This window comes from Erpetoichthys calabaricus, chromosome 6, assembly GCF_900747795.2.
Source record: "Erpetoichthys calabaricus chromosome 6, fErpCal1.3, whole genome shotgun sequence".
Taxonomy (NCBI): domain Eukaryota; kingdom Metazoa; phylum Chordata; class Cladistia; order Polypteriformes; family Polypteridae; genus Erpetoichthys; species Erpetoichthys calabaricus.
Window position 1 is genome coordinate 77,783,377 of NC_041399.2, and position 27,196 is coordinate 77,810,572.

At 36.2% G+C, this 27,196-nt stretch overlaps 1 protein-coding gene across 1 annotated transcript; it reads right to left on the reverse strand.

The window, feature by feature from the left end:
- Positions 1-1,004: 1,004 nt before the first annotated feature.
- LOC114653419 (uncharacterized) lies at positions 1,005-26,908 on the reverse strand. Its single transcript, XM_028803740.2, has 7 exons — positions 26,645-26,908; positions 17,454-17,546; positions 15,832-15,986; positions 14,042-14,178; positions 13,203-13,360; positions 9,422-9,534; positions 1,005-2,983 (listed from the first exon to the last, which is right to left on the reverse strand). The coding sequence occupies exons 1-7, from the start codon at positions 26,697-26,699 to the stop codon at positions 1,769-1,771; spliced, it is 1,926 nt and encodes a 641-aa protein (XP_028659573.2). The 5' UTR covers positions 26,700-26,908; the 3' UTR covers positions 1,005-1,768.
- Between the last annotated feature and the right edge of the window lie 288 nt (positions 26,909-27,196).

Consider the following 27,196-nt stretch of genomic DNA (forward strand, 5'->3'; position numbering starts at 1 on the left):
TACATCTATGCTTTTGCTGAATTTAAGGTTAAGAAAATTCACTAGTCCCTTTATACATATCTACCCAGCAAATCCACTCAGATTCATTAAGAATCTCAATGGCAAAGCCTTTTCAATAGCACACAAGGCAACAAGTGAATCTAGCTAGGGCAGAGATCCATCACCGGGCCCAACCACTTGTGCAGATTTAATTTAGCCTGCCACTAACCCAAGCACCGAGGAAAAAAACAGGGTTCCCCAAGAAACCTCAGATAGTGACCGAGACAAGATTTAAATGCAGTGTCCTGGTCCAACCATGCCACTGTGCACCTGAATCAATAATGGGAGATTAAAATCAACCTGCTAAGGTGTTTATATATTAAAAAAAAATAAAATACAGTATATAAAGTATTTTAGAATAGAAGTTGCTTTAGAAAGGTTGCATTCATGGTCTAAAGATAAACTTGGCAAAGAAAGTTTGAGATTGGAGACTTCAAGAAATTTAGGATAGACCAAAAAAATATCTAAATTTGCTTTGGCTCCAGGTTGTCCTCAGTTTATCCTAGTGCTATGCTGATTGAATGGTCCAACCTAAACAAGGAAGGTTTCTGCTTTTGAATTAAAATTACTAGGCAAACAATAGATCTGTTGTATTAAACTTTTTCAGGGCACTGTTATGCAATTGGAGATTAATCCTCAATTTAAAGTGTACTGTATGCACACGATCATACCAACATAAGTCAAAGGTAGATTTCAGTCACGCTTTAGTCTTTCCTGTTTACTCAAAGAGCCATTAGGGCCTCATTTCTCTCTCTACTCCCTCTAGAAAAAAAATGCTAAAAAAATATCAGTCTTTCTCCAGTTACATAAAAAGCTATTCTTTCACTGCCACCTGCAGGAAATACCACACATCACATTGCACCTTCTAGAGCCAATGGAGTTATGCAATATTCCTCCAAGCCTTTCGTTTGATGCCATGCTTGTTTGCAAAACAATGATGAAAATATAGTACATCACACAAAAAATGAAATGCAGTGCTTTAATTCAAGACACTCAAGTGAATGCAGTTCTTGTTCAAATTAAATATATTTAAGTTTCTCCAGTTCCAGCTTCTATTTTCAAAGGCTGACATGTCAAAAAGATTTGTTTTAGTTCAATGAAATCAAAGAGAAAACAAAGTATTCTTAGATAAACTCATAATCCTCAAGTTGATCAGATAGTGCAGTAATCTCACACTCTAAACTGCTGCTCTACACACCTGTATAAAAAGCAGTTTATACATTTCACTGTTCCCTTAAAACTAAAATCAGCTTTATGTGAATTAACCAACATTAGTTGTAATTTCACCATAACATTAAACAAAATACAAAAATTGTTTGTGGCATGCCTTGTACAAGACATCTAGTCAAACTGCAGATATGTTAACTAACATTTCATGTTCCTTTAAATAGTTTTTTTTTTTTTTTTTTAATTTAAGCTTAGCCAAGACAGCTTCTTGAATTATTTCAGTAAACATAAGGGTTTTGTAAAATCCCCAAATTAAACAAAAACGTTCACATTTCTGAAAATGCTTTCAGTTCTCTGGCTTGTTTAACAAAGTTCAATTTTTACGTAAATTGCAATGTTAATATTTTGCATCATCTTTCTTTCTAAATATTCGATTCTGATTTGGCAAGTGATCCATTTAAGGTAGACCATTAAAAGCAGTCCAGGTTTTTGTGTGTATCATCTGTGCTGCCCACAGCTTAGGCTTTTAAGTGACTAATTTGAGAACCACTACAGACAGCATTTATACATTGCCTGATTCATCCATGTTCTTATCATGTAGTTCCACTTTGGCAAGTGACCCATTTAAGATTGACTCTTTATACTCCAAATTTTTATTTTTTGCTTCATTCACATTCCTACCATCAAGTTCCAACTTGGAATGGGACTCACATGAGATAGAGCATAAGGATTCCAGTTTTACTTCGTTGTTGATCTTGTCATCAGTTTCTGCTTTTGAAGGTGACGGATATAAGACAGAGCAATTGTCCAGGTTTTCATTTTCTTTGTCTACCCTGCTTTCAAGAACGTCCCCTTTGGCAAATGACTTATCCGAGACAGAGCAGGAGTCACATTTTATACTTTCTGCATGGTCCACCTTACTATCCTCGATTTCCACTTTGGAATGCAACTCACAAGAAACCAAACATAAGGAGCCCAGTTCTTGTGCCTCATGTATCTTCTCACCAGTTTGCCCTTTGGAGAGTGATAAATCTGAGATAGAACACATAGAATCCAAATTATGTTCTGCGTTCACCACCTTCCTATCACAAACTTCTGTTCTGGCAAGTGAGTCAGAGGAGGAGGAGCATAAGGAGTCCCAGTTTTTATTTTCTGCATCATCTACCTTGCTATTCATAGCTTCCACTTTGGCAAGAAACTCATTTGAGTCAAAGTAGGAGTCAGGGTTTATAATGTCTTCATTGTCCATCTTCCTATCAATTTCCACTTTGGAAGACGGCCCATTTGAGACACAGCATAAGCTTTTATTTTCTGCATCATCTGTTTCACTTACAACACCTTCAACTTTGGCAATGGACTCATTTGAAACCAGGTATAAGGAGTCTGTGTTTTTATTTTTTGCATCATGCACTCTGCTAGCAACAGCTTTTGCCTTTTCAGGTGAGTCCTCATTTTCAGCTGTGGTGCAATAAGGCGAGAAACTGTTCAGAACTTTCAGGTGCCCATCAGATGTGTCCAGAAGTTCCTTACCATTAAGACCCAGTTGATGTGTAGTGTCAGTCACCTCAGCAGTGCTGGCAGGTAGAGTAGAGGTTTGCACAAAGTCAGAAGCTGTATCAGCACTGGCGTTACTGCTGAAATCCAGAAGCAGAGAGCCATTACACACGTATGCTCCTGAAGCCTCCTTTTTGTGCATAGAGCAGAGATCAATGCGATTGAATAACTCTGTACCAAAAGCCACTTCTTCATATTCTTTGTAGAGTGCAGCCTTTAATCTCTTAAAGATAAAATACAAACATAATAATTTATATAAAAACACACACCTTTGAAAGTAATAATCAAATGAATATTTATCTTCTACGCATAGTAGAACATATGAAGATCTTACTTTCAATAGAATGCATACATTTTCTACACATGCATCCTGTGGAGAAGTTTCAGAATTATTTTGGATGAACTAGACTCTGCAGGGTTGCTTTTCTGTCTCTTCTTTATGGACACCCTGATGACATAGATTTAGTCATTTTGCAGCTTTATAGTATGTTTGTCATTTTTTTTTTTTTTTTTTTTAATTATTCTCACCTAACAGTATTTCAGAAATTCACTGGTCCAGCTAAATACAAAAAGCTTCTTCCCTACCTACTGACATGACCTTTAGATTTTCCTCACTTCCTCTCCATCTAAACCAAGTCAAACATTCAGTTTCTTCCTTTACAAACATGCAAGTGGTCATACTTCCATCCACACATCACATGTAGTTTGTGCTGCAGTGATTACAAGAATTGGAAAAATTTAACTAAAAAAGCATATTAAATTTATCAAAACTGAATCTCTACAGCTACAGTTAGGTTCATAAATATTTGGACAGAGACAACTTTTTTCTAATTTTGGTTCTGTACATTACCACAATGAATTTTAAATGAAACAACTCTGATGCAGTTGAAGTGCAGACTTTCAGCTTTAAATTCAGTGGGGTGAACAAAACGATTGCATAAAAATGTGTGAGGCAACTAAAGCATTTTTTTAACACAATCCCTTCATTTCAGGGGCTCAAAAGTAAATTGGACAAATTAAATAACTGGAAGTAAAATGTTCATTTCTAATACTTTGTTGAAAACCCTTTGCTGGCAATGACAGGCTGAAGTCTTGAACATCACCAGATGCTGGGTTTCCTCCTTTTTAATGCTCTGCCAGGCCTTTACTGCAGCGGCTTTCAGTTGCTGTTTGTTTGTGGGCCTGTCTGTCTGAAGTTTAGTCTTCAACAAGTGAAATGCATGCTCAATTGGGTTAAGATCAGGTGACTGACTTGGCCATTCAAGAATTTTCCACTTCTTTGCTTTAATAAACTCCTGGGTTGCTTTGGCTGTATGTTTTAGGTCATTCTCCATCTGTATCATGAAACGCCGCCCAATCAATTTGACTGCATTTAGCTGGATTTGAGCATACAGTATATCTCTGAACACCTCAGAATTCATTCGGCTGCTTCTGTCCTGTGTCACATCATCAATAAACACTAGTGTCCCAGTGCCACTGGCAGCCATGCACGCCCAAGCCATCACACTGCCTTAACCATGTTTTACAGATGATGTGGTATGCTTTGGATAATGAGCTGTTCCACGCCTTCTCAGTACTTTTTTCTTGCCATCATTCTGGTAGAGATTGATTTTGGTTTCATCTGTCCAAAGAATGTTTTTCCAGAACTGTGCTGGCTTTTTTAGATGTTCTTTAGCCAAGTCCAATCTAGCCTTTCTATTCTTGAGGCTTATGAGTGGCTTGCACCTTGCAGTGCATCCTCTGTATTTACCTTCATGCAGTCTTCTCTTTATGGTAGACTTGGATATCGATACACCTGCCCCCCGGAGAGTGTTGTTCACTTGGTTGGCGGTTGTGAAGGGGTTTCTCTTAACCATGGAAATGATTCTGCGATCATCCACCACTGTTGTCTTCCGTGGACATCCAGGTCTTTTTGTGTTGCTGAGTTCACCAGTGCTTGCTTTCTTTCTCAGGATGTACCAAACTGTAGATTTTGCCACTCGAAATATTGTAGCAATTTCTCAAATGGGTTTTTTCTGTTTTTGCAGCTTAAGGATGGCTTCTTTCACCTGCATGGAGAGCTCCTTTGACCGCATGTAGTCTGTTCACAGCAAAATCGTCCACATACAAGCACCACACCTCAAATCAACTCCAGTCCTTTTATCTGCTTAATTGATAATGACATAACTTGCCCACACCTGCCCATGAAATAGCCTTTGAGTCAATTGTCCAATTACTTTTGAGCCCCTGAAATGAAGGGATTGTGTTAAAAAATGATTTAGTTGCCTCACATTTTTATACAATCGTTTTGTTCACCCCACTGAATTAAAGCTGAAAGTCTGCACTTCAACTGCATCTGAGTTGTTTCATTTAAAATTCATTGTGGTAATGTACAGAACCAAAATTAGAAAAATGTTGTCTGTCCAAATATTTATGGACCTAACTGTATAAAAAGGTATAAATTTTAACTACAAATTCTATGCATAAACTTTCACTATGCGGTCTTCTCTGAAAATAGTATTAAAAAGGTGTGAAAGAACACAGTTTAAGTGAACTAACTTCTGAGTAAGTCAGGGATAAAAGTAACCATTCCAGAAATATAGACAAAAATCATTCTGTAAAGAGAATATTGCAGGATTTTGTTTATAAAAATGGTGTCCCTTATTCATATTTGTTCAACAAGACAGAATATTCAAATAAAATGCTGTTAATTTTGACACAAACCTTACAAAACAGTGATAAATATTTCATGTAATCAATAAATCTTAAAACTGTAAAAAGAATGACAACTGGACAAAAAGATGGAAGTTTAGGATGGCATTCACAAATAGTACAAACAAATACACAACAGAACACACAAGAATCTTAAAACCATCTGAATCAGAGCCAAAAAGCTTGAGACAAATTGTTCATCAGAACTGCAGGTAAATTCCCGCAACCCCCCCCCCCCCGAGCACAGCCAGATTAATAGTCTGCTGTATGAGAAAATTACAGAGTAACCTTAATTTAAAATATTTTTAACTGCCCCCCTACACCCACCCCTTTGAAAATCATATATATGGCGTGACTAAGTGTGCTGAAGGAAAAATTTACAAGTACAGAATGAGTAAACTTTCTACAGCACAACAAGTTAAACCAAAATAGGCTGAAACAATACGCAAAATATACAATGATGAAACATTAGTAATTTAAATAAATTAAAAAAGTGATGTCAAAATACACAGTATTTTGACACCTAATCAGCTCACTAACAAAGCCTACTGCTTTCTCCACTTTTCACTTTAAAGTGACTTAAAAACGTCCAGTGTGTGCATGGGTGCCAAGTTGGAATTGTATACCATGTAGGACCGAATCTTCTCACTTGTGTAATTTGCATATCATATATAGTTAGCATCTAGTGTACAATTGTATCCAGGTTTACACAATGCATAAACCATTCAAAAATCCATTATCCAATGTCCTGAACGTTAACTAAACTTTCATTATACATTTGAAGATCAGCCTATTTTCTCATTTTACTTTTATTGCGAAACTCCAGGTCTAAACATAACCGCTTTTCATTAAATAGGTTTCTGTTTTGCTAATGAAGATGTACACTTACTCTGAATTTTACCTGTAACAAAGCACTGCAGTTCTGTTTAACAAATATTTTGAGAAAGGACTTATAGCTACAAAACTGAAATAAGTAATTCTGTCAATTAAGATGGTTTCAGCTTTTTCTATTTTTAGTATAAAATTTTATAAAGTTTAAAAAAAACAAAAAAAAAAAAAAACAACCTATAGGCCATAAATATGTAAATTGCATGGTACTTCCAGTTTCATCAAAATCTCCTCACTTTTTTTTTTAAATATACCCATATAAAGAAATCAAACTTAAACTAAAATTCAGTTCAACTCCCAGCCAAGAAAAAAAGAGAGGAAGGCCAATGGCCAGAGGAGAATGCCCCCCTAAAAATATAAAAAGCTTATTCTAAAATGTTATTGATTAAATCCTGTCAGGTTTTAAAAAAAAGTTTTGAACAGATCCTCTAAGTGAGAATTACATTCCCCCCCCCCCCCCCCCCCCCCAATTTCAAATAATATATAACCATTGGTTACCCACTGACTTCAAAGAGGTGGGCTAGGGTTCTTCCAGTTAAGCAATAGAAGGCTATGTGCTAATAGTGAAGTAAAGGCAATTACAGTTTGTCCTTCTCCACTTTAACTCCATCTTGGAGTACACCAAACACAGCGATTAATGGATTAGGAGCGATTGTGACACCAAGGCTATCTGATAGGCATTTAAAAAGATTTTAGTCCAGAATTATGTTAATTTGGTACACAATCAAAACATGACCTAATGAGGCTGGAGCTCGATTGCAACGTTTGTGTTGGCTCTTGTCCTGGAAACATTTTTAACAAGACAGATATGCTTGATAAAAGATGTTGAATAATTATATGCTTTGCGCATATGGAGCTCGAGTGAATTCTATGCATGGCTGCCTTCCACTTCTTTTTGAAATGTGAGTAAGATGTCCTTTTCCCACTGCACTCTAGGATCTTTGAAAGGAAGGTACTTTAAAATGGTTTTATATATTATAGAAATGCTGGTCGAGTCCTCAAGACTGATCAGTATTTCTTCTGGAAGTGATACAGGTGGGATGTGAGGAAAATTGGGCAGATTTAGTTTTGCAAAGTTTCTGATTTGGAAATAGTAGGAAAAAATTGTGTTGATGGGAAGCTAAAGTTGGAATGTAATTATTCATAGGATGCAAAGACATTATCTATGTACAAATCTCTAAGTGATTTAATCCTGTACATTTTCCAAACATTAAAAACTATGTCTGAGAGGATGAAAAAAAAAAAAGGTGGTTATCATGCAGAGGTGCCACAGATAAAAGCTCTTCTCTATTTTGAAGTGCTTCTTACATTGGTTTCATATTTTGAGTAAATGAAGGACAGTTGGGTTGTTAGTGTATTGATGATATCTTGCATCTACTGGGACAAAAAAAAAAAAAAAAAAAACACAAATACTTCAGGATTTAAATTTCTATTGCAGACCAAGCCAGTGTGTGTTCATCTGTTTGTGTGAATGTTCAGGTTTTTAATAGCTTGTGTAGTTGCCAGTCAATAATAAAACAAAGTTAGGTAGAGCCATGCCACCTTCTGCTTTAGGTCAATGTAGGTCACCCTTTGGATGCGTGGATGTTTTGAATTCCAAAAAAAATTAGGTTATGATTGAATCTAATTTCTTACAAATGTATATGGGGATGCTTTAAAATAGAAAAAAAGTGTAGGAAGGCTATTCATCTTGACAGTGTTGGTTTACCTTCTCACCTTAGCAGGGAGAAGGTAAACCATCTATGCACGTCTTGTTTAGGTTTTCCAGACAGCAACATTTTGTGTGTGTGTCGGGGGGAGTTTGTTTACTTGGGATGTTTATCTCCTCACTTTTTCTATACTGTGGTAAACATATCATGACACACACAAAGTACTCCCTGGCCCCAATTTAAAAAACACTCTTTAAAAGTTAATCCCAAGCAAATGCTGATAATCACAGTTGAACGTTTACATAAGCCAATGAAAAGAAGGAGGTTGACATGAGTAAGCCTTTATGAATAATTTGAATAATATGCTTATTCAAGAATATGCTTGCTATAGTTCCATTTTTTTTTTATTCATTTTGTATTATGTGGCTGAAACCTTAAAAATAATTGAAAATTAAATTTTCTTCAGTTATCTATGTGATTATGTTACCAGTGTGATGTATATAAATTTAAAGGCTTCACAATTTTGTTTTGTGCTCAGAAGACTCAGTTAATGCAAGCAAATTTATATTATGTATTTCAATATAATCATTTTTGTACTTCGCAAATGGCTTTTTAAATCTATTCCTCTATGAAAAAAACAAACTTGTAAAAATTACAATACTGTAATTCCAAAGCAATGTTCTAGTACTTGGGTGTTGTACCGTGTCGGCCATTATGGATGTAAGGGGCAAAAGTTGCCTCAAAAGCTTGAATATTGTAATCTTTCTAGTTGGCCAATAAAAGGTGTCATTTTGCTTAACTTCTCACAACAAAAGCAGTCATGCAAAAGGAGAATGTTTCTGTATCAACACTAGATGGCAGGATCCAACAAGTTTCTCCCAAAAGCTACACTGTTAATAAGTTCTTGATGCAAACAATGCATTTATCAAGTGTGACGCAAAAAATGTGATTAAATATACACATACACTATATGAATGATTGATTTACTTCTGTAATTACACTAGACTAATTTGTTAAGGGTGGAGAAACCTTATAGCAATAACACAAGGAAAGAACACCTCACACATTTTTCTTCCTCTTACTCTCCCAAAAATGAGTTACACAATTTAAAATATTTTTCCAAACCATCAAACTCTCAAATAATTTGGCATGAAAAGCTTATGTTAAAATGCTTACCTTCAAAACAAATCTCTAGAGTAAAAAAAAAAATTAAAAAAAAAAAAAATATATATATATATATATATATATATATATATATATATATAATAATAGTAATAACATCTGTAGTTTATCAAGTTCACAGTTACAGTTAAGATTAAACTGTACCAGGTGCACACCTGCCACAAAACAAAATCTTTGGTAGATGCATTTTTTCTGTTAATATAACCTGTAGAGATAAAAAGATGCTCACGTCTGTGTAAAAATGTATTTACCCTTTGCTTCAGTGCTGGGACTTTAGAGAGCTTCAATATAGTCAGATGAGGCTTAAATTCTTTGCTGCCAGAGATATTGATGTCCAGATTTTCAAAACTCCGCTTTACTGCCTCTGGAAATAGATTAAGCAAAGTGTTACCCACAGCACAACAAAACGGCCATAGAGGGTACAGTCCCTGCTCTGCCAAGGGTCTTGTACATTAGTATTTTCACAGAATGCTTTTTCACTCATTCTTTACACCTTGTTCCTTCAATAAACATGGCATCCAAAGTAACACATCACAGTCAAATACATACAATCACTTGAATCCTCCCATAAAGGGAGTGAAGGTTTTGTAGACACAAATGCTTTCTTATACCCCACTTATTAATAAAAATGTCTACTTTAACTCTTTCAATATTTGTCTTCAGCAAAATGTTTTGAGTAAAAGTTAAATATCTCGGATAGTTTTTTGGCACATGGTATTGAGAGAAAGAAAAAAAAAAAAGGTTTGTTCCATTAACATTTTCCCATTTATGCGACGCGCAATCACTTGCTCTAACACCAAGCAAAAGGTAATACACTCCCCGCTAGAAAGCGTCTCACCCAACTGTTCAATCATATAGCGTCCACTTTCTCCTAAATATTACAGGAAAAACACACACACGCGCACAAATTGCTCTAGTAAATGGATGGACAGATCCAATTATTCAGTTTCAATTTACCCTTCATTATTCATGTATTGTACTTAGCCTGGTCAGGTTAGTGGTAACAACACTTTGGATGCATCAGACCACCTTTCCCTAGTTTAAGAAAATGTTTCTATGAAATGGCAAGTTAATCCCAGGCCATCCAAATGATAATACTTACTCTGTATCCTACCTTTGCACTTACATCTCATTCTAATGTAGAGGACATCTGGCCTAGGTGCCCCTAGGCATTAAAGGTTTAAAGCAAACCTATCGTAGCTTATTTATAATTCACAGTGATTCACAAATCATTCTTGTCTTTAAAAAAACCCCACAATACAGACACACACTTATGTTCCACAAAGTCATGCCACTTTCAACTTTTTGGTCTTGCATCAGGACCTAAATAACAAGATGTAAAATCGGTGGGGTTTGGGGGGGTGGGGAGTGGTGGCTGACAGACTAAGGCCACATACACACTCCACCCATGTGTAGTTTACCAGTTTGATTTGTTCTGAACAATTCAAAAGTAAAAAAAAAAAAAAAAGTACATATACCCTGAAACAATTGGAAAGGCTGTCAGACAAAAAACAAAGACAAATTCTCCACTACCTGTTTATGCATATTTTGCTGCCTTTTGAGTTGGCTAAAGAGAAATTTCTCTATTCTTCACTGTCTATTTGAGCTCTTATTGAATTTAGTTTTAACATTTAGAGTTGGATCAAGCAGACTTGGTAAAAGTGCTTTTTTTTTTAAAAAAAAAAATAAATTTTTTAAATTAAACACCAGAATTCCAAGGAAGCCCTCTGCTGGAGACAACTGGCTCCACCGATTAGTCTAAGTATTGTGACTGTAGGAGGGTACCTAACAGGCTAAACTCCATATTCCACTCCTAAGCCTTTGCCAAGGACAGCAACTTCACATGGTTTCCTTATAAAATGTTGGCCACTGTATGTACAGCAAAAAAAGTTGTTACTTTTAGCACTTTGCAACCTAGTTGCAGCAAAATCCAATGCATTTTTCTCAGCTATACTGTAAATCTCCATCTATTATGTGAATAATAGAATCATCAAGGTTAGTTTATTCTTCCATAAAATGATGGAGTCAAGAACACATCATCCAAAAATATCTATCCTTACAGTTCCTCCAATGAAAATAATGCAGGTACTACCATCCCTTCCCAGACACTCAAAATGGTAATTCTTCAGCCGGGTCTAAACAAGGCAGGGCCAACAATGCATCATACTTGGGAAACCTGGTTGAAAGACCCAAGAGTTACATGGGTTCTGTAAGGGTTTCCTCATTCCATACCTCTGGATTGGGAGACCCTGAAAGTACCTGCAACCAGTGGCGTAGCAAGGTCTGGTGGCATCCGGTGCGGAGTTTAAACTTGTCACCTCCATGTCCACCAAAATATAAAATTTATTGAGAAAGCAATTTTTTTATTCAATTGGTTAAGACGGCATAATGTTAATTATTTTGTAAACAATTTTTATGAATAAAAAAAAAAAAAAAAGTAAAATGCCTTTATTAATAAGCCAGTTTAATGTACAATATAAGAAATCTTTTCATAGTGATAGTACCTAGTGCATAACTTATTATTATAATACAATTTAATGAAAACTCAATTGTTTACAAGTTTCGTTCTCTAGGCTCTAATCCAACAAACTGTACTTTAACATGATACTTAGAATCTCTTCTAACTTTTTGTTCTGCAAATTTTGAAACTGCGTCATCAAAATCGATACCTTCAGCTACCCTATTTTCAACTGACAAAATGGCTAAGCTAGAGAGTCATGCTTGGTTCATAGTGGATCTGAGATAATTCTTAGTTTGAGTTTTGAAAAACTCCTCTCACATGAACAGAAAACACAAAGTTAAGAGAAATCTTAATGCTAAGGTGAGATTGGGAACAGAGTCTAAAAGTTCATATTCAACCACAAACTCTAAGAATCTTAAGGAAGTCCAACCAAGAGACTCTTCTTTTGGAACTTTGGCGGCCTTCCTACGCTACTGCCTGCAACCAATGTTCGTTCTCTAGCAATGTTCAAGGCCTATACCATTGGTGTAGGTGGGCTTAATTTCTTCCCGGAAGTGCCAAGTACTCACCTTACCTCTTCCCTCCAAAACCAACATCCTGCCACTAGCAGTTTCATAGTGACTACTGTGAATAGACATTTTTGTCCATAAAACCAAATGTTTATATCAGAGAATATTGCAGCTATCAAGAATTCAAAGATAAATCTAAATACAAAGTCAGGTGTAAGCAGTAATTGATTTTCTGTAATGCTTGGATTAGATTACCAATTGAGATTTGATTTCTTTGCAAAGAGTCTTCCATTGTTTAGATCAGCAAGTGACACTCTGGTGCACACACACCCAGAAAAAAAAAAAAAAAACTACAAAAATGTTAGAGATCATCGGAGATTTAAAAACACACACACACACACACACACACACACACACACACACACACACACACAATGCAAAACACACTCACACAGTCTCCTAAATCAAATGACACCAAGAACATCTAGAATCTTATAACTAATGGCTTTAGAGACCAAAGCAGGGAGTATCAGGAGTCTGCATAAAGAACAGGTCTATATTTTTCAAAGTCAAAGTGAACTTTGTCATCTCAACCATATGCAAGTATACAGATAGACGAAATTGCGAATTAACATGTTATATCCATTTGATTAGCATTTTGATTATCTATTTGTATGAGTGACTATTTAGTGCTTGCTTTTGTACAGAACAAAACCACTCAATTTTTGTACTTGCTATTAAAAATTTCACCAAGCTTGTCTAGACTGGATTTTTGTTCAATTCTTATGATTTACTACGCTGCAGCCTGGGTGCATTTTTAAAAGTGTCACTGTATAATGTAAACATAATATCACAAGCAAAAGGGCTAGCTAATTAAAAACAAATCGAGCACAGCAGTATTTAAAACTGAATCATGTCTGGCAGTACTTGTGTTTAGAGACACATTCAGGTATCCTCACTAAATCAATTACACAATGAATGGAAAGGGTGCGATTTTTGTCTTAACTACAGCCATGACTTTGCTTCATATAATGAACTAGGGTGCACCATAGTTTTACTAACCTGACACTTCGTGGAGTGTTGGCTGTTCTGTGTCTGTCATTTTGACATATAGCACTTTACTGTGAAAATGGCCAATTCCATGAAATGTCATTTGTGGCAAACGACCCTTCAGGATTTCTTCAATTTGACCTCTGCACTGCAGAAGAGCACATGATGCCCTGCAAGAGAATCTCCAATTTTCAGAATTACATAAAAATGCACTTTTGGCTGCCAAAAGCATTTATTTTAAGTGAACAACTAGTGGAAAGTCAATATTAGAATCCATAATCTTGACAAAAGACTTCTAAAAGCATTGATCCATACTCAAGGTATGTTATAAAACCATGCATCTTTATAGTAAAAGTCACTTACTAGAACTAGACATCAGCAGATTTAAATGTGATGATCACATTATTCAAGAGGTATCACAATGTTAAAAAAAAAAATCTAAATATTTTAAAATGTGTGTAACATTACATAATTCAAAAAAATTGAAACTCACTAAACAAACCTAATTTATTCATGAATGCCTATGCTATAGTTAATCTAAAATAGGAATTAACATTTTTGGTGAAAATTCTGAGAACTTAGAAGAACTTACAGTATCTCACAGCAGTCAACTATAAAATATAGGAAACTAAAGAGTACAGCCTGAATAAGTTTTGCCCTGTAACAGACTGGCAACTTATAGCATCTGGATTCCCTTGATGCTGTACTGGAAAAAGTGGGTTAAAAATATTTTGTATACATACACATACATATGCAATAGATAGGGAAACTGACTTTTTGGAAAGATTAGACAGACAACAATTTGATTCCGATTTACAACTGTCATGGAAATAAGCCCATATATCACGTACCTTTTGACATCATCTTCATTTTTCAGATTTGCCACCAAGATTGTTAGATGTAGCTTCTCTGCCGAAATTAATGCCTTTTTTAGCACTTTTTCCTTTGATATCATCATCTTTTGAATATCTCCAATTTTTTCTAAAATCTAAGAGCAATAAATGTTGGTCCTTCAATGGTTTTACATTGTCCTGGTAAAGCCACAATTAGACAATTACAGGTTCCTCATCCTTTAACATACCACATTTTCAGAGAGCTACCGACAAGAGTCACGAACTTAGACAAATTAAATATTTTATAGCATCTCAATTTTAAAAACGCCATACTGGTATACATGAAAGCTTCATTTTCAGACAAACTACATCCATGGAGTATTAGAAAAGTGAAATGAAAACAGTTACATATACAGGGCGAGTCAAAATTATGTTGAATGGCAGAAACATTTTAATCACAAAACGTACTTCATATGTGCAAGATGATTTACAGGAATGTCTCAACTTGTTCAACACACAAAAACCATTGAGCAACAGTACCATTTAAAGCCCAGACACACATTTCACAGAGAATAGATGATACCGCAGTTCGTATTCTATCCTTCAAGTCATTGGTATCCTGAACTTTCCTGCTATACACGCGCTCCTTCACCATACCGCAGAAGCAGAAATCACAGTGTGTCAAATTAGGGAAGTGTGGAGGCCATGGCAATGGTCCACCATGACCAATCCATCAACCTGGAAAGGTGTGGTCGAGATAAAAATAATCCATTAGTGTTAAATAATTTTGACTCACCCTGTATTTTATATTATATATAAAAAAATATATTAAAAAAATCCTAAGCCTAAAAGTGCAACGATTTAGTGTCATGTTTTTAGTCGCACTTTAAAATGGGGCTTATTTTAAAACCTACATATATACGTTTGGTATCATTCTTTTCAGAATTTATAGATTCAGATTCTTATTCCGTTTTTAAAATATAAGCTAAAAAATATCAAGCACTCACATCCCGTGAAACGATACTTTGTGCCAAAACATTTAACCACGCCCGGGACCAGAAATAAAAGACAAAAAGTAGGACAGCTGCTGTACAGGCTTTTAAATGTTCGAAGCGCTGCGTGAGATGCAGATCAAGCAGCACAGCAACAGCAGCAAGCCAGCAGCTGATCAAGCAAAGAGGAGGGAAACAAACTATTTGTTTCCCATTATATCACCATTTAAGGGGGGGGGGGGGTAGGGGAGGGGTTTTCAGAGGAGCGACAGTGTCTCCTTGGGGTGCGTTCAGCCCCCCTCTTCACAACGCGAGCAGCAGAGATGCGAAGTGGCAGGTGCATAGCGCAGGCCTGGGGGGTTGGTGAGCGCAGTGAGCGGGGTGACCCCCTAGTGTGTAATTATATAATAAAAAAAGACAAATTCACTATTACCAAGTACAGAACATTATAAAGTTAGTAATAGGATATAAAGCTTAGACAAATTAGTGCCCTGGACTGACATTGTCATTTAAGACAAAAAGTTATTTCCAAAAAATAAACACACACCCCTAGCCCCTCACACATGTCAACAATACTAAACATCAGATTGATAAAGGGATAACAATAATTCCAATCCAACCCAATCAAAAGATTGCTTAACTGGAGTCCATATGAGATGTATATAGATATACTATTGAAACTTTACAGAATTTGACAAAAAGGTAAAGAAAGAAAAAACATTTCATACACAGTTTTAACTATTTTAAAAAGTGCATTAAAAGTGGAATATTGACCGAAGACAAATAAAAATGCTACCCCTAAAAAACTAGCGATACCTGCTTGTCCTTTATTGGGATGGACACAAAATAATTGGGTCTTTTCCTCACTGGCTTGTCAGTATTTTTTTCTTCATCTTTGTTTCTTGGAGTTGTCATTCGTCTCCGAAAACGTCTCCGTTTGCCACGCACAATGGAGTTCTTTTTTGTTTTAACTGTGTGGAGGGAAGAGAAAAAAAAAAAACCAAAAAAAAAAAAAACACTTGCCACACTTATTTTAATACGAAAACTCTACCTGAAAATTGAGGGGGTAACCACAGTCTCTAATGGTTGAGATTACAATGGTGTCTTGTAACTGCTCAAGATAGGATTATAGGAATTTGTAAAAATTTGAACTGGAACAGAACTACATTTATTGCTTAGGGGTAGAACACCATACTAAAATCATGTCTGAAAATGACTGACTATCTACCAACTTCATATTTGAAAACATGAGATTTGTTTCAACATCATGTGAAATTTGCACTACAATAAATTGACTTTTTTGTTTTTTTATTTTTTTAAAAACTAAATGCCACCCTCATTAATCAGTATACTTTGCAGAAGTTTCTGGATTCTGTATAAACGCATCCTATGTCCAGGTCTTCATTCTTTTGAGCAAACTCGTTCATTATGAAATTTAGATTAAGTTCTACTACCAGAATATGGAAATGAGCCACTAATGGCATTATTTAGCAACAGATTCAAAAAAGCAAATTGCACAACACAAGGACATAGATAAGGCCATGTTAAACTAAGGTCATGCAAAAACTGGATCCAAGAGCAGCAACTGGTCAAAAACTGATTTTAAAAAAGAAAAAATATTAAAAGGAATACTGTACAAAGCCAAGCCATCTCAGCATTAGGATCCGAGCTCAGCTGTGCAATGTGTGACACTTCAGCACCATTGTATCAGTGCATGCTCCCAACCTCCCTCCCCTACTCTCTCTTTGTACAAAGTATTAAATATCATTTTATCTGTTCTGAAATTAAAATGCATCTAATTTTCATTTACTGTAGAACCCTTTTCTGCTTCTTATAACCAACCCACCAAAACTTTAGAAAGCATTGATAATTATACAAGAAGTAGGTTCACTTTAAGCTAGATGCAATTAAATGGGACATGTAGGGGGAAGAAGCAAGATTAATGTTGAAGGCAGACAGTTTCCGATTTGTAATATACACATCATGCACAACTACCCCTTCATCAAGTCATCTTTATGGACTTTTCTCTCCTTAGTGAAAAAGTGACAGATGGGGAGCAGGGCAGGATTAAAACCAGTAGTGTCAAAACAGTACTGAAAAGCACAGAATTGTTTTCCTGTGTGACTGATAGATTCATAACAAAAAAATTTTACACCAGTATTTAAACATGCATATGAATCAAAACGACAATAGTAACTTGTGTGTGAAAACCTCTGACTTAAACATTTGTTCCTTGTGTTAAACACATAGTTGCATGGCTGTTGTGATATACATATAGATAAAAGATACTAAACTAAAACTATGGAGCTCTGTTATTGGTTGCACCTTCTAGGAAGCCACCATCCTTAGGTAGCACCAAAACTAGACAAAGAAACCATAACCTAGTGAATAAAGTTTTAATGGGGGTGGAGTAATAAATGAATGCATTTGCAACTTACTTTCAAAAAGTTCTGCGATGTTCTGAACATAATGAAATGGTAGCTCTACCAGCTCTGAGGAGTAAACATCAGTCAGCTCCATTGAATTTAAGTCTAAAGAAAAAAAAAAAACAAACAAAAAAACGCATCGTCTTACTCTGAGGAGCTCATTTATATAACCCATTTTTTGGTGAAATTTAAATTTGGTGAAATTCTAAACTGTGACACTTTTAGCTTATGTAACAAGATTTAGAAAACCTCTTAGCTACCACCCCTTAACTTCCACTTTAAAAGCTTGCAAAGCAGATGCACATATTTCACACGCTTTACTGGACAGGAGTGGCACTGTAGCAATGAATGTTAATGTGTACGCCTCAGCCCTGTGAAGGTTTCCAACCCAGTCATCATGTTGAATTCACTGATTAATGTTTGTGTGGGCTCTCTCTGGGCAATTTGATCTCCTCTGATATTCACACCATGTTAAATGGCCACTCTAACTGACCCAGTATGAATGTGGTTCCAGCAGCCCATCCAAGGCTAGTCATATACAATGCCTTCTAAATTGTCAGGGAAAAGGCAGTTTAAAAAAAAATAAAGTACAGATTGTTAAATGACCTGTCCACTTCATATTCTGCAGAAAACAAAAATTGCATAATAGATGAGTTATCCAGTTACCATTAACAAGTTCCTCTAAAATGCAATTTCTAGAGAGGTAAACTTACAGGATATTAGAGACACTATTAGCAATTAGAATTCCAGAATTTCAGCTTCTAAGGAAGATGAGAATCATAACTGCTGCAAGGAACAAAGGCTGTGGAAATGTGAAAGATAAGATTTGATCACCTGCTGAGCTGTAAATATGAAGCCATATTTTTCTGTGCAAAATGGCACATTATATGAACAATAACAAAAGGCTGACATCTCTTCTGAGCAACATAAATATTGAGTGTCTTTTTGTTAGAAGAATGACATAGCACTGAGCAAAATGTAGCAGTCTGCCAGCCTACAGCATTCAAAGGAAAGTAAAAATGGGAAAGAGAGGCACTTTTTTGGAAGTGGGGTTTCAAAATGTATTACAAAAACAAAGACTCTAGTTTGAAGCAAATGACAGCAGCATTTATTTCAACAGCATTAAGGTTATAGTAAGGTTAAGATGTTCTTTTGCCAATATGACTCCATTAAGAGCATGGCACACAAACAGAATATTAAATATAACCCAAGTATAGCCATTAGTGTTTTGAATGCACAAGATATATATATTATAATATAATATAATATAATATGGCTGTATAGATAGATAGATAGATAGATAGAGACACTTGTGTATAATCTGCCAAGAAATTTTTCTTCATACTGTAAAGCAGCAACTCATCATAATAGCTACAGCTTTTGGCAAAGTTGATGTTGTAGTTGTATACAAATTGCAGCAGAATTAGGAGCAGAATTAGGTTGGGCAAAGTTTAAGAAAACTGGTGTACTACTTTAAGCACACAGGAGTTTTTTTTTTTTTTTTTTTTTTTTTTTTTATATAAATACTACTGAAGAAAATAACTAAGCCTCTGTTGGCTTCCAAGGAACTATATTCATTAATTTACTAAGCAAAAAAAAAAAAAACCCACACACAAACACCACACAATTTGCCTCAAACTGCATTGTAAAAAGAATCCAGCTTAAATCGAGTTCTACAAATATACTTAGGCAAGCTATATAGAATAAAATAATGACATCAATTCCAGTTACATTAATTTCCAGGTCACCTCTTTACCTACTTGGTTGACCCACCCCCACCCCTCCCTCCCATCTTATTCTTCAGGTAACATTTATTTTAGATCCAACTAATAGATAATTGGGTGCCTCTGTGAAGACCCAAAGGCAGAGCAAACTACATTCAGAAGCATTTGTATGAGGGCATTGGGGGCTCCAGCAGGCTTGGGTCATAAATCATTGCATACAATGGCCTACTTATTGCGACCTCCTATTCCAAAAATTCACAGTAAGTTGGGTAAAGATTCATTTTAACAATTTAAAATCTTATAATACTAAATAAACACTCTCAAGATGCCCTACATACTGTACGGCAGCTCATTTTTTTTTTTTTTCATATAAAACTAAAAAAAAAAAAAAAAAAAAAAAAAAAAACCTTGCTGTGTTGCAAGGCATTTCCTAACCCTGAATGGTGTGCCAGTCCATCACATTTGGTGCACTTATTGAAGACACTGTATAGTAAAATTCAGTTTTTGTTAAGACATCTTGAATAGTGTGTGCTGTACACATTTTATACCGGGGAAAAAAAAAAAAAAAAAAAAAACTGCCAAGGAACTAGCAAATCATCCATCTTAAAACAAAGATTCACTGTGAGCTCAAATACTGATTTACTTTTTCAAAAAAGTACATTGACAGTGGTCATTTCAACTTGTATAATTTTCCTCTTTTGCACATCTAACAGCTGCTCTTGACAGTAATACAGATCCCCAATACAAGTCATTCTAATGGCAACAGTGTCATGCATATGAGCTGGAAAATGCCTTTAAAGCAGTGACTTCTGCAAAAGAATCGTGCCATGCAAGTTAATGATCTTCATAACTGTCAAAGTAAAAAGAAAGGAAAGCAAAAAGTCATTTATCTAGAAATGAATGGGAACACAGCTCCCAAAGTGTGGCAAAGTAAAACATTATACATAAAGTGAATTGTACTTAGTATTTACATTAAACTAAAAACAACCTCATGTCTGCATTTTAATGATAAGGATTCAGTGTTTCACTATTCCTGATTTACCAGCAGAGTGCCACAATGACTAGTGTTTACACATCAATAAACACTATGCTTGCCGACAATTTTACCTTGAGCGATGCAGTAAATAAATTTTAAAAATGCTCCAACTTTCAAAACATTAACTATGTCCACAAACACACCTGAACATTAGGACATATATTTTGTATAGTCTATTTCCCTCCTTGGTATTCTATTCATCTGTAGTATTTGGACCCCGGCTACTTGACCAACCCTCCATTTCTAGTCAAGATGTTGGAGTAACTATTAATGTTAAAATATAAATAGTTAACATAGCACCAGGGGAAAGAAAGAAAAAACACATTACACTACAGTTGCAAAGTTCAGCATGCACATATGAAATTGTGCAGCTACGTGGCCTAGGTTAGCAAAAACACATTGGTTTATTCTGAACAACCATGAACCACCACCCACACCAAAAAAACTCTTCCAAGTTAAACAAGAAATACTATTACAGTTTGTTTTCCCTCTTTACTGTCAACTGCCGAACTCTTTGGATGTAGAGTATGACATCAATTGCATTTTAACAAATTTACTTCAGCTTACCTTTATTGACCTGGATAAGTGTGATTATGTATATAAAAGTTGTAAGGGTGTGCATTTTACTGTTGCTGTAGTATTTAGAACCTGTAGGATTTTTGGTAGTTGCCATACACAGGTGTGATTTTATATAAAAATTTCTAAATGAAATTTATGGTTAAATCTTGGTAAAAAACTGAGAAGCTGTTTATTTAAATCCATACTCCATGAACAGCACTAAAAAGAAGAATTAACCTAACTGTTTGAATTGAAAATTGTCCCTACACATGAAAATACAAAACAAGAGGCGGGCATCAGACAGCCATTGGTAAAGAGTCAACATAACTGAAAGTTGTAGATTTATCACATATTGTAAAATTAACAATTTAATGTTGCTGTAACTTCACAGAAGAGTTGCATAGGCGCAAAACCACATCACAAGTTAGTCTAAATATGGGAGTACAATACCACTTTAGATTATCAATTATACCAGTCCACTTTGGAACTAGTCCTTTCTAAAGGAAAATGCATGCCGTTGTAAATATCTAAAATTGGATCAGCGTTACCATATTGTGGACAAAGTTTCACAAGCTCATAAACCTTTATGGCAATGCGCTAGTTACCTTGCAGAATGTGCTCATCAACTAGATAATAGGCTGAGCTGTTGAAATTTCATTTAAATCTGAGACAACTTCAGGCCTTTTACCTCTGAGACACCAATCAAATGCATTTCTCTGTGCGATAGTCTTTCAGATAGCATCATTTGGATGTCATGAAATTTGATAATTTCATATTCTAACCTTCAGTTTTGAAAAGGTCACTTTTCCAATCTTTCCATTCATTACAGTACAAAAAAGAAAAAGAGATGCTGCAAAACAATTTTACATCAGTGAAATGAGGCGAATATATTGAGGCAGTGTAATCTGCCAGTTATTCACCCCATCTAGAGCTTAAACAAACTGGTAGAAACTTTTGAAGAAGAAAAAAAATTGTGGGGTTTAGTATAAACATAAGTTTAACCATAATACATATCAATCAACGCTTCTGTTGTGCTAGCACTAATTGTTAAAATCAGAATATCTTTCTCATTGTAACAAACAACGAAATTAGGTGCAGTACCTGCAAAGCTCGTTTCATTGATAATTTAAGTGTATCCACAGCTCAGACTAAAAGGTTCTCCAAATACTACAATTTCCATTGAAGGATTACTGGCTACAGTTCTTACTAATAGGCTGTAAAGAAGACCTACCACTGCAGAAGTGCTGTAAAGACATACGCTATCAGTGTGACTAGAAAGTTCAAGATTGATATTTTTTATCCCCCCCCCCCCCCCCCCCCTGTAATAGAACATTAACAGAGTTATTCTGTTACACTGGTAGAAGTGGTACTTAACACAGATTGCTAACATTGTATGCCCAATTCCATCTTCAGTTCATTCCTTAAGCTCAATGCTGATATCAGGCAGCTCTATCCCCTCAAGACCTTAACACAGAAAAATATTTGAAAACTTAAACAGTATCTATATACCACTAACACTAATTTTAAATGTTGATGCATGCTTTTGGACTTTTAACACTTCAATATTTGAATAATCTGCTAATCTGTGGTTTACAATAACTGGAAGGTCTTTCCATTAATCACCACCTCCTTGCTCACCTTGGTACTTGAGGGACAGACTGTCTCAATGAAATTGGGTCAAGCATTTTGATAGCAGGTTCTTAGTGGAAAGCAGTAGAAGTGTCAGCTATAGTGACAAATCAGTAATAACTACAGATTTGAAAACAAAAGCCACCACACTATTAAGCCAAGCACTAGCTTCAAACTTAAATAAGCCACTACTACCCTGATTGGATTATTTGTTTTAAAAACACAACAAATCAGAAATCCATTAGAGAATTTGCATTTGTAATTTAGGATTAAAATAAATACTTTAATAACTGGTAAAAATACAAATTATGGGGATGAAAATGTAGTTACTACTACTGCCAGTTTCACAGACCCGTTTTGAATAACTTTGAATTTTCTCTTGGTACTACGACATCCTCCGAACAACATGCATTTTAGTTTAACTGATATGCCTAAACTTACCTAGCTGTGTGGTGAACATAGCATACATTTTGATATTTTCTCCCCATTTAAATTTTCAGGGATTTGTTTGACAAAGCCATGAATTTCTGTTAAAATGTCAATGTAAAATGTCAAAATAAACCTCATCTTGGTTTGTTGTTATGGTACACCATTCTCTTTTAAACCACCTTCTTATAATTTTTCATTTTTACAATCATCTATGTTATCACCCAAAGTCAAAGTTTAAGAGGTATCTGGCCCTTCCAACAGATGCACTAATTATAATAATTCTTTACATTTATATAGTGCTTTTCTCACTACTCAAAGTGCTCTCCACAAAGGGAGGACCCAGGAAGCGAACCCACAATCTCCTTACTGCAAAGCAGCAGCACTACCACTGTGCCACTTATGAGGATGGCTCTATGCTACTAAAATAAATCTCCAATAAAGGGTAAGTTTTTTCAGTTTTTTTTTTTTTTTTTTTTTTTTTTAATAAAGCCATCTTACTTGAGCTTCTCTCTTTTGCAAGTTGCCTACACTTAAAAGAAACAGACACATTCTGCACTATATCAATTATGGATTAGTTTACCATTTCAGATTTTGCTGGAGAGAGGTCACTTCAACTTGTGTATTTTGTACACCGTATTTTCCCCTTTCACATGTCAGACAGCCACCTCGGTCAGTAAACTGATCCTCAGTCATCAGTACAAGCTGTTTAAATGACTGCAAAGTCATGCCTGTGTCTTATGCTTGAATGTGGTGCCTGCGCAAACAGCAAGTCACACACACCGCAGTGACAAAATAATTAAAAATGCCCCTTTAATTAACAAAATAAAAAATGAAAATGCTCCAACTTTCCATCAGTCCATTCATTTTGTAAATCTGCTTATCTAGGGAAGAGACACAAGGTGGCTGTAGTCTAATCCAGAAGGCATAAGGCGCAAGATAGGAACAATTCCAGTGTGCCAGATCATCGCACACAGGGCCAGTTTATCATTTCCAACCCACCTAAGCAGCATGTTTTTCAAAACAGTTAACCCAATCCCAGAAGACCTGTAAATTATGCCATGCACACATTTTCTAACTTGCTCAGAAAAAGTTGACATTTCAAGATTGTTAATGGAACTTGTGCACTTCATAATGTTAAAGTTTTGAATTTATAATTTCAGTGATTTCTAGATTATATTGTAATTTTATATTAGGAACGATTTATGATTGACTTGGAATATAATGTAAATATGTAGCAATACACTTGCGCAAAAAAAAAAAAAAAAAAAAAAAAAAAAGGATGGTTTGTGAGCAATCCGCTTCCCCAGTGTCAAACCCCCCACCCGTGTCAAACCTCACCCTCATCCCAGGTATTTCCTCAAGAATGGAAAGTAGTCAAGCAATGCCCATAATCTCAGGTTTTGTTTTCATGCATAAACTATTTGTTCCAGTACCTGTAAATTGACACCCTGATGCTTCTATAGCTCAGCTTTACTGGTTTCTAGTACAGCTTGGTTAAAGGCATCTCTTCAGGGCAATACTGGACACCTCTGATCAGATTAACTATTTAAATCTTATTTAGGTCCAGGCAGCCTGATGCATTAACATGGACAATGGGTTTTTCTAGGATTAGTTCTGAATGGCCTCTGTGGCTGAGGGCTTTTACTCAAACCAACTTCACAATCCGTGAGTCAATTCACCTTTATTTATTTATTTATTTAGTTGTATCCCACTGCCCCCTAGCCTGCTCTTATTTTTTCATTCAAAAAAAGTGCAGTAATGCGATTACAAATTGGAAGAAATATTTTGTTATATATTTCAGTGCTTACTCAATGCTGCCCTTTTCTTTTAACGCATTCTCTTTGGAGTTTACCATCTTATCAGTATTTTACTGCAGACAATTAAAATGAGCTGAGCCGTTGGCCCCTGATAAAGGCCCTTAACCTGCAATTGCTCCGTCCTGGGTATGACGTTAATCTGCATCCAGCCCTGCAAGCAGGTCCTCCAATTTGCTGGGAAAATTTGGGGGCTGGTGGCAGGATTTGCCATCCACCGTACAAAAAAAAAACAAAAAAAAAAAACACTCGTACTGTTCAGGGTGGTGCGGAGGTTGTTACTCATTGCATGGCTGCACTCAGGTCTCTGCACTCTGGTGGTTCACCGTGTGGTGGGTGTGCAACGTACTGTAATCAACGCATGTCTCGGAGCAGAAACCAATGCAAAACATTATTTCACTATTGCGTAGTTGTGGGCTGATAAGTAACACAAATATAAAAAAAATATATTAAAAAGCTCAGCATGTGATTTCTGGATTGATTACCACAAAACTGGAAAATAATTGCTTGCTTAAATAAAGCCAGAGTCCAATTAAAAGCAGAACCTGTTTGGGATGAAACCAGCAGTCACAAAGGTCCCCCAGAACAAGGATAACAGAACGCCAGTCATCCGTGTCTTCCGATTGCTCCGTACACAATGAAAACATCTTAAAGCGCAGCACAGAAGCGGCTCTTCGCTGCTTTGCTGGAAATGCAAGGTGGAGTTGGAGTTGGTCCAAATCCATCCACTCCAGTTACAGTTAAACAAGGCGATGTCAAAGAGCAACAATACTTATTTTTTATGCATTATGTGCGACATAGTTACTTACCAGATGTTAATTTCACTAAATTTTTATTTGTGTAGCGAGGGGTTCCTTACGAAATACAGTAATCCCTCCTCCATCGCGGGGGTTGCGTTCCAGAGCCACCCGCGAAGTAGGAAAATCCGCGAAGTAGAAACCATACGTTTATATGGTTATTTTTAGAATGTCATGCTTGGGTCACAGATTTGCGCAGAAACACAGGAGGTTGTAGAGAGACAGGAACGTTATTCAAACACTGCAAACAAACATTTGTCTCTTTTTCAAAAGTTTAAACTGTGCTCCATGACAAGACAGAGATGACAGTTCTGTCTCACAATTAAAAGAATGCAAACATATCTTCCTTTTCAAAGGAGTGCAAAGCAAGCAGTCAAAAAAAAAAATCAATACGGCTTTTAAGTATGCGAAGCACCGCCGGTACAAAGCTGTTGAAGGCGGCAGCTCACACCCCCTCTGTCAGGAGCAGGAAGACAGAGAGATAGCGAGAGACAGATAAAAAAAATCAATACGTGCCCTTTGAGCTTTTAAGTATGCGAAGCTCCGTGCAGCCTGTCCTTCAGGAAGCAGCTGCACACAGCCCCCCCTGCTCACACCCCCCTACGTCAGCGCAAGAGAGAGAGAGAGAGAGAGAGAGAGAGAAAGTTAGCTGGATAGCTTTTCAGCCATCTGCCAATAGCGTCCCTTGTATGAAATCAACTGGGCAAACCAACTGAGGAAGCATGTACCAGAAATTAAAAGACCCATTGTCCTCAGAAATCCGCGAAGCAGCGAAAAATCCGCGATATATATTTAAATATGCTTACATATAAAATCCGCGATGGAGTGAAGCCGCGAAAGGCGAAGCGCGATATAGCGAGGGATCACTGTAATGAAATCATGGAGAGGGGTGAAGGACTCCATCACTAGAATTTTGCTTCTATAGCACGGCCTCAATACCTTTTTGGCTGAAACGGCGCCCCGTATATTGACAGCTAAGCTGCGTTTATATTCGGATTTACTTGACTTTGACCTTACCGCCAAGGTGTAGGTGAGCGCAGGTGGTGTTGTATTATTTTAAAGCTGACCTAACCTTAAACAACTTTTATTCAAAGACGCGTTTATTGTTAAGCTTATGTGGCTATTGTTTAAGACATCAGAAATGTGTTAAAATTGAAAACTAATACAAAAGCGGTATCTATTAAACCCGTACGCTTACTAGAGTGTTCACTCTTACCTAAAGCGTGGCTGCTTGTGAGCTCACTTCCCCCGTTGATGTTGCAACTGGACATCAGTTTTATATTCAGTTCATTTCCGTAGTCAATTAGCTTCTAACAGACCACCAAAATTTTTTTTATTATTATTATTTTTAAATATATGCTGTGAACGCGCCAAACTGCTAACGCAAAGGTAATCGCGCTGTATCTTAATTAGCTGATCTAAGTACACGCTTCGTCTTCTATAAAGGCAGCAAGATCAAACAATCAAAACGACACCTATTACCTACTGCAGCTTGTTTTATCCCAGAATATTATGCAAAGCAGTTCAGGTTAGGTGAATTGGCGTTGATAATTTGGCCCAAGTATGTGTGTGCCTGTGGGTTCACCTTTTGATGACCTGGCGTTCAGTCTACAGATTGTGCTCAATACTTGCTAGGATAGGCTTCATTATCCCCGTGACCCTGCTTATCTTAAGTGGGGTTGGAACATGGTTTGCTGGATTGCTGTGGAAGGCTCCTCTGTATATAGATATTCCGGTTTACGTTGCGCATGTAGGGGTAGTGCTTGTT

Excerpts from the sequence above, each read along its gene's own strand:
- LOC114653419 (XM_028803740.2), bottom strand. The coding sequence starts at position 26,699 with ATGTCCAGTTGCAACATCAACGGGGGAAGTGAGCTCACAAGCAGCCAC. Across the intron at positions 17,547-26,644 it reads CACAAGCAGCCACGCTTTAG|ACTTAAATTCAATGGAGCTG; the intron begins GTAAGAGTGAAC and ends TTTTTTCTTTAG. Across the intron at positions 13,361-14,041 it reads AATGAAGATGATGTCAAAAG|GGCATCATGTGCTCTTCTGC; the intron begins GTACGTGATATA and ends ATTCTCTTGCAG.